We start from the raw sequence: 8481 nt of genomic DNA on the forward strand, positions 1-8481 counted from the left end.
CAAGGGCCTGAGTTCAATCCCCAGTTTCACCAAAAAAAAAAAAAAAAGAAAAGAAAAAAAGGCAATAGATGCTTAAGAGGCAGAAAGAAAAGCAGTGCTTGCTGGGGACTTACGAGAGAAGAAGCAAGGGACTGTTCACTGCGGAGTCTCAGTTTTACCAGATGAGGTATTAGCAAGGGTGGTGGTGGCCATAGCACGGCACCATGAATGTACCTAACCCCACCCACTGTGCACCTAAAGTGGCTGTTTCTGGCTGATGTTATACATTTTACCACAGTAAAAGTAGAAAAGAATTTGCTCAGGAATTTAGGCAGAGGTGCTAATTAAATCCTGCAAATGTCAAAGGTTGGGTGGGGCCAGAGAGATGGCTCAGTGGAATAAGCACTTCCTTGGCAAACCCAAGGGCCTAAGTTCAATCACCAGTTCCACCAAAAAAAAAAAAGGCAAAGGTTAACATCCTAAGCTTCCTAACCAGTTCTGTGTGTGTGTGTGTGTGTGTGTGTGTGTGTGGTGCCAGGGTTTGAACACAAGACCTAGCATTTGCTAGACAGGTGCTTATGCTGCTGAGTCATATCCCGCACCCTAACCAGAACTTGATAAATACATATACAGCATACATCAGAAGGGGTGTTACTACAGATTGAACCCAGAGCCTTCGTAGTGAACTATATTCCCAGCCCTTTTTGTTTACGTGTATTTTGGAGTTTTGTCTCTTTCTTTTGAGACAGGGTCCTGCTATGAAGTTCAGGCTAACTTTGAACTCACTATGTAGTTGAGGCTGGCCTCACACAAGCAGTGACTCTCCAGCTAGAATTACAGGTCATGCCACCATGCCGGCCTACTTTGGTGTTTTGGAGACAGGGTCTCCCTATGTAGTTCAAGGTGGCTTAGAACTCGACACCTATCTTCCTACCTCAGCCTCCTTAGTGATGGGATTACACCCATACATTACCGCAACTGGCCAGGGTCTCACCAAGTTGTCCTGGCTGGGCTCCAACTAGCAATCTTCCTGCCTCAGTCTTCCAGGGTGCTGCGATTACAGGTATGCTATACCACACTCCTTTTTTCTCTCAATACATCTCATTCACTATGTTGCCCAAGCTGGCTTCAAACTCCAGGGTTCAAGTGATCCTCCTGCCTTGGCCTCCCAATTACTTGGTTACTTGAGACTTGGGGTCTAAGTTACTGCACCCAACTTCAAAGAACATTTTATTTTATTTTTTGAGACAAGGTCTTGATATATATTTCAGGCCAGTTTTGAACTATGTAGCCTAGTAGACCTCAAACTCTCAGCAATCCTGTCTCAGCCTCCAGAGTGCTGGGATTACAAGCATGCACTACCACACCCAGCTCACCAATACTTTAAAGCTGGGCGTGGTGGTGTATGCCTGTAATCCCAGCACTCTGGAGGATTTGCAAAGTCAGACCAGCCTCAAGGCCAACTTGACCTGCACAGTGAGACCCTGCCTCAAAAAGACCAAAACAAACAAAAGAATACTTTAAATTTGTGCCTTTACCACCTTTAGTAGGCACCATTTCAGCAATCTCAGTTTTAGCTACTTAAGAGGTCCAATTGTTTTCAGTTAATCATAGCAAAGTTTTGTTACCATTAGAAATGTAAAATAAAATGGGGCATGGTAGCCCATGCCTGGGAAAGGGAGGTTGAAAACAGGACGTTGCTTGGAGTCTGAGCTGTATAGTGAGACCCTGTAACAAATACATTTAAAAAAAAAAAAAAAAAAAAAAAAAAAAAAAAAAAGCCAGGTGTGGCACACAAGCCTATAACCCCAACATACTGGACTACACAGTGAAATCAAGACCAACCTGAAGGGCCGGGGAGATGGCTCAGTAGAATAAGCACTTGTCTGGCAAGCATAGGGCCTGAGTTCAATCTCCAGTACCACAAAACAAACAAACAAACAAACAAACAAACACCTTAGCAAACTACAAAACAAAGTCCTCTCAAAATCTGGTACAATCAACTACTCACAATTATGAACTGTATTTTGGTTTGCTTGTTCAACAGTGTAGTCCCTGGTCCCCTTAGGCTGCTGGGAACATGCCTATATAGGGTTGGGGGGGGGGTAGTGTGATGTTGCCTCCCTGCAACCAAACAATAAGTTTATGGGGGGGGAGGGACAGGATGGGGAGATAGCTTAGTGACAATAAGCACCTGCCTGGCAAGCACATGGTCCCAAGTTTGATCCTTAGTGTTGAAAACGAAACAAAACTTATAGGGAAGAATACGTAACATTTTCTTCCAGAACGTAAGAGATGAACCCCGTTCACGTTGAGCTATATACCCATCCCTTGTAGATTGAGACAGGGTCTTGCTAAATTGCCTAGGCTGGCCTAGAACATGTGATCTTTCTGCCTCAGCCTCTCAGAGTGCTGAGATTACAGGAGATGGAGATGACCATGCAGCAAGGTGAATGTTTATTTCTTAAAACTAGGCTTTTAGATCACTATTTCAAGCCTGCTATTCCTTTGGCATGTGATCTAAGTGACTTATAGAGCTGAAATGTACTACCCAGTTGAAGGTGTTTTAGACTAAGAAAAAAGATAACCTTACTTGTTTCAAATAATTCTACAAGACTGACTTCCTAGCCTCCCTAATGCAGAGCTGCTATCCCAGGGGCACTCTCCTACCCATACTCTGCAACCAAATGCCAGCAAGCAGACCTGGATGCCCTTATGAACAACCATCTCTGGGGGTCGCTCACCCGCTCCTTAGGTTGGGGAGGCAGGGAAAGCACCCCTCTTCCTTCCCTGAGAGAGGAAATAAAAGCCACTTCACTCTACAGCCCAAGCCATGGGCCCTGAGTTCCAACTCCAAGTGGAAAGAAAAAAAAAAAAGACTTGCTCCCTAATAGGTGGTAATCTACCATCATGCATATCTATGCATTGTCTAGCCCTGAGACAATTGCTGATATGAACTTGACTGGACAAATGTGATGATCAGAGGAGCAGGCATCCGGTCAACTGGTCCTACTACATTGCTACCTATAGTTCAGAGTCCAAAACCCAATCTGGTCCTCTAGGTGAAGCGCCACTCGTATATAAATGAACAAGCCCACTAACAGGTTTTATTGTTTTGTTTTGTTTTTTTTTTTTGCGGAACCAGGGATTGAACTCAGGTCCTTGCACTTGCCAAACGCTAACAGGTTTTAAAAACTATTTTAGGGGGCCGGGGAGATGGCTCAGTGCCTGGCAAGCACAAGGGCCTGAGTTCAATCCCTGGTTCCACCAAAAAAAACCCCAAAAAAAAAACAAAAAAACCCACCTATTTTAGGAAACTGAACCATTATTTTCATGTACTTTTACATGACTATGAAGCCAAGCAGAGTATCTGAAGGTGAGGTGCAGGTGGTGCCTAACAGCAAAGGGGTTTTCAATCCCAACTGTATGAGAAGCTGAGCCAGGAGGACAAATACAAACTGGGAAACCTGCAATCCAGCAAGACCATCTCAAAATAAAAAAGTAAAAAAGCTCAGTGTAAAGGCTCTGGATTCTATCCTCAGCAACAAGAAATAAACAGCAAAAGGGCTACCCCGCCCCCCTTAAGGGCTTTCTTATTAGGAAGCCTAAGAGCCGTATAGTGCTGGCTAGGGGCTCTCCTATCTATCTTTGATAGTACTTCCTGGACAAAGGCAACATTTTCATGTGCCTGCTGATATCTAAAATGAGCCATGTCTTTAAAGAGTTGTGCCTTTGAGCACTGTTTTAATTTTTTTATTGTCCAAGGCTTTCCCAAGTGTCAAAATCCACACTAAAAACTCACAGCCACACTAAAAGTTTAACTTGAACACCTCCACTATTACAGGAAGAGCAGGCGAAATGTCTAACAAAGGAAAATTTCAGAAGTAAAGCAGTGCCTAGGTTGCACACAGCACAGCCACCCACTGTAGTCCTAAAGGAACTAACGATACTCTGGCTTTTCTTCAGATTGTATAAATCTTTCACCTTTTACTAAAAGAACTAACGGCTTAACTTGAACTATTTTTGTTTAGGAAAGAGTTTTCCTGAGTACTTCTGAAGGTTTTTTGGAACAAGGAAAAAACCCTAGCTATTAAATTTTTAAAAAGGCGGAAGTGCAAATTCGCTGTTTAAAAACCAACCCCAAAGGCGCTAACTTTACCTGTCATCCAACATCTATTTCTTTTTTATTAGCAAATAAAATATTCTTTGAAATACCGGTGGCTCTGCCTACTCCAAGTTCCACAGTGCAGTGCTACGAACTACACTGGGTATACTCCTTCCCCCAAACAAGCCTTTGTTTGAGTCATTCCCAAACCAAGGTACTAAAAGTGATCATTCTTCACCTCAAACAAAGCTACTTTTTGGACAGCAACCAGAGTTCTGGACACCTCAGTAGGTGCTATTGTAGTATTAGCTTGGCAAGGTAGTCCTTTCCGTAAAAAAACACAAAGGCCAAGCGTGTCCTTGACAAACAACAAGATGTTTATAGTATGTTTTCTATATTTTGTATGCACAGTTTAAAAAAAAATACGGGGCAGGTTCCTGGATTTAAACATCATGAGCTTTCTAGCCACTATTCTTCTTTCAAAGATGCAGTACTCTGCATTTGCCCAGTGTCACAATGGAAGTTTTTTCTCTAGGTGTGGACAAACTAGAGAGAAAAATTTCCTCCAGTAAGCACGGAGGAAGCAGGCACCTGTCAACGAGGCATCAAAGACTGACACACAAAAACACGCTATGATGTATCTGTTTTCGGTGGTCTCCTCCGTCTCCGGCCTCCAACCATCGATCGCCCATCTGACCCTCCCCGGGCTCGAGCAGCCAGGGAGAAAACAATCGCTTCTCTCGCAGCCCGGCTTTCCGGCTTCTGGTCTCCGGCTGACAACGGGAGCGGCGGGGGAGCGAAGCCGAGCCGGCTCGGGGCAACCCAGGGCCCGCACCCCGCGCCGCACCCGAACCCCGCGCCGGCCCCGCCGCACGGAGCGGAGCTGCGGGCCGTGTTGGTCCAGGCCACTCGGCACCGCGGAGACCCGGCCTTGCGGGCGACGCAGGACGAAATCGATGCGCCGTCGCCGGCAGGAAGCCGAAGGAGGGATGCGCCCCACGAGCAAGGCTGGGTGCCTAACCGCCGCCCGGAGCGCGCCATTTCCAGGCCCCAGCCCTCTAGGCGCCTCTCCCAGGCCTCCGCGGGGCCAGCCAGGCCTCTGTCCCCGCCACTACGCGTGAGCACCGAAGCCCCCGCCCAGGGCCCCTCTCCGCCAATTCCCCAAGATCCGAGCGGGGCGCGCGCACCGCCTGCCTCACCCTCTGCCACCGCCGAAGCTGCTGTAGGCCCGATCGTCGTAGGTATCGAAGTCCGCCATTTGCCGTCTCCGCTCCGAGAGGAACCAGGCTGAGCGAGGAAGGACCCCGCAATATAACTCCCCCCCCCGCCCCGCCGACGGGGCTGCCCGCCGCGCCGCCTGATCGCAAATCGCACGCACGCACGCGCACGTACGCCGCGCCGCGCCCGGGCTGGGCCGACGGGCCGCTGTGGGCCCCGCGCGCTGTGCGGCCCACGTGGTGCGGCGCCGCCAGAGCTGCGCACCTGATGGGTCGCTGCGACCCATTGTGTGCTGGCCCCGCGGCCTCACGCGCAGCCGCCTCTTGTCCCCGCCCTGCCACGCCGACTGTCTGCTCTTCTGTGGCTCGTGGCGCTTTCTGCTACAGCCTGGTTTTTGCACCCCAGACCTGGCGGGCACCGTGAGGCCCTGCTGCGCTCGGCTCCACTTACTCGGACACCTCTGCTGGCCAAGAGGTCCCCAGTAAAGGCCACCTCCTCTAGGGAGAGGCCCGCACGGAGCTGGGTCCCTCTGGGGATGCCCAGGGTCAAGGGGCTGGACAGGGTCCAGGGTAATGAGATGCACATTTAAGGATCATTGCCTGGATATTGGGAAGGTGCAGGAGACCGAGTATGGGCTGGCACTGAACTAGCGGAATTGCTGCATGTCAATTTTGTAGACGTCCTTTCTCTGGAAGAGGACTGAAACCTGCTATGCTGTCCATCTTCCAGCAAGAGCAAAAGAAAAGAAAATGGAACCTGGCTTGGTGGTGCACGCCTGTAATCTTATCCTATGGGAGGCTGAGACCAGAGGATCATCATGAATTCGAGTCCAGCCTGGACTATGCGGTGAAACCCTGTCTCAAAAATAAGGAAAAAACGGATATGTAATGAGAATGAAAGATACAGGTACCAGGTGTAGTGGTGCACGTTTGTAATCCCAGCACTCGGGAGGGAGTTCGGGAGGGGATCAATGTGAGTTTGAGGCTCGCATGGGCTATATACATAATTCAAAACCGGTCTGAGGCTGGGGATGTAACTCAGTGCCTCCCTGGCAAGTGCAAGGGTCCTGAGATCTATTCCCGGTACCAAAAAAACCAAAATAAAACCTGTCTGAATTGTATTACAGAGGGAGACCCTGTCTTTAAAAAAGAGAGAAAGATACTGTAATTTCCAACTATTGCAGTGGTACAGAATACTGCCATTGGGTCTGCCATGGTGACAAATTGATTACCTTTCAGTCTGAGCTACGTCCCCAGCCTCTTTTTGATTTTTAGTTTTGAGACAGGATCTGAGTCCTCAAATTGACCAGTGATCCTCCTGCCTCAGCCACTCAGCATGCTTGAATTACAGACAACTGCCACCAGTGCTTGGTTTTACACAAGGGAGAAAGGGTAACACACCATTAACGAATTAAGAGAACAGAAGTCCAGGAGATCTGGGGCTTTCTTAATGCTGAAATCATCTATGGGTTGTTCCCAAACTCATGGTGTAGTTCCTTTATTACCCAGCTAGTGCCTGGGGCCAATCTTCAGTCACAGTCCTAGACCAGTTCAGTTTTGGCAAACCATACCCACATGCAGTAAAGGGGAATGAATTTAGTGCCTTTATACTGAACTACATGCACAACACTTGGGGTCTCACTGAGTTGCTGTTGTCAAGAGTATTTGAATTCATAATCTTGCCTCAGTTTTCCAGAGTGCCGGGGTTACAAGCCTGTACTGCCACACCTGCCTTTTTCCTTTTCTTCCCCCCAACTATGTAGCCCAGGCTGCTCTTGAACTGGTAGCAGTCCATCTCCCTCAGCCTCTCCAGTGCTGGGATTATGAGCGTGCACCACCACACCCAGCACCATTTCCTTCTTCTGGTCTGAAGTACAGAGCCCACTGCCCATCTAGGATTCAGAGGACTAAGTTCAACTCTAGAAAGTTCCATGAACATACCATTTCCACCTCTATAGCCATGTTGAATAGCCTCCCTTTCCTGTGTGGTTAGCCTCATAAGTGTTGGTCCTAATTTGTTTGATAGCCTCATAATCCCAGCCTTTGGTTATAGCCTGAACCGTAGGGGTGGCTCTGAAAGGCCCAACTCAGATACAGCACTTCCTCTGAGGATCCTTTCTCAGGTGCTGGTGTACTCCTGTGATCCCAGAACTCTAGGAGGCTGAGGCAAGAGTGTGGTAAGTTTGAGCCCAGCCAGGACAATTTAGAGACTTAAGGAGACCCTGACTCAAAATAAAACATTTTTAAAGGACTGGAGATAATAGCTCATTGGGAGGATCCTGGGTTCAATCCCCAGTACGATGACCAAATGCCAAAACAAAACATTTTATTGTAGTCTAGTTAGGTAGACTATGTACCTAACTAGTTAGGGTATAGTGGCTCATGCCTATAATCACAGCACTCAGGCTGAGGCAGGACTATTGTAAGCTCAACGCCAGCCTGAGCTACAAAGTGTGCTCGAGGCCAGGCTGAACTGCATAGTAAGACCCTGTCCCAAAAAGACAATAACAACAACAAAAAGAGGGGGAAGAACTCTCAACTCTCAGTATTTCCTCCTATCCAACGACTAAGAACCTTTAAGAGAAGCCCATAGAAAATGGGTGCCAGCGCCAGAGACAAAGAAGCCATTTTATTCTTGGCGGAACTGGGGTTTGAACTCAGGCCGTTGTGCTTGCCAGGCAAGCACTTATTCTACTGAGCCATCTCCCTGGCCCTCCAAGAAGTCATTTTAGATGGGGCACATACCCCATCTCTGTCAGGTGAGACGTCAGCATGTTGCCCATGAAAGTGAATGCTGGCTTGGTGTGCTGGGCCACAGTCTTGGGAGACTGAACCTGAGGACCCACGGAAAGAACGACTCCTGGGTGAGATAGAAGGAACAATTTCCCCAAGCACAGTACTTAAGGGACCAGAGGACATTTAGGCTGAGGGAGAATCTCCAGCCTCCTGACTCTTTCTCCTCCTAGGTCTGCTTCTCACCATTTATGTGTGGAGAGGAGAGAAGTACTTTAATAAGTTGTGGTTGCTGAAGGAGGTGTGTTGAGTTGTGACCCGCCCTTGCCCTTGGGATCCTGAGGTTGCAATTTCCAAGGAAACCTTGATCAAAGCCACATCCACTATCACTGAGCCTGAGGGTCCTGTTATTTGTTCTCAGTGACCTCAGACAGATAAAACAAGACC

The 8481-nt window shown here is 48.2% G+C and overlaps 1 protein-coding gene across 1 annotated transcript in view; it reads right to left on the reverse strand.

Moving 5' to 3' along the window:
• Eif4h (eukaryotic translation initiation factor 4H) overlaps window positions 1-5390 on the reverse strand; it is a gene marked incomplete at its 3' end in the record, with an annotated part of 28312 nt that extends 22922 nt beyond the window's left edge. The window contains exon 1 of the mRNA XM_023714310.1: window positions 5284-5390. Within this exon, the coding sequence (XP_023570078.1) occupies window positions 5284-5342 (59 nt within the window). The remainder of the gene's footprint in view (window positions 1-5283) is intronic.
• Between the last annotated feature and the right edge of the window lie 3091 nt (window positions 5391-8481).

The sequence above is a fragment of the Octodon degus genome, unplaced genomic scaffold (genome assembly GCF_000260255.1).
Source record: "Octodon degus isolate 3935 unplaced genomic scaffold, OctDeg1.0 scaffold00035, whole genome shotgun sequence".
Taxonomy (NCBI): Eukaryota; Metazoa; Chordata; class Mammalia; order Rodentia; family Octodontidae; genus Octodon; species Octodon degus.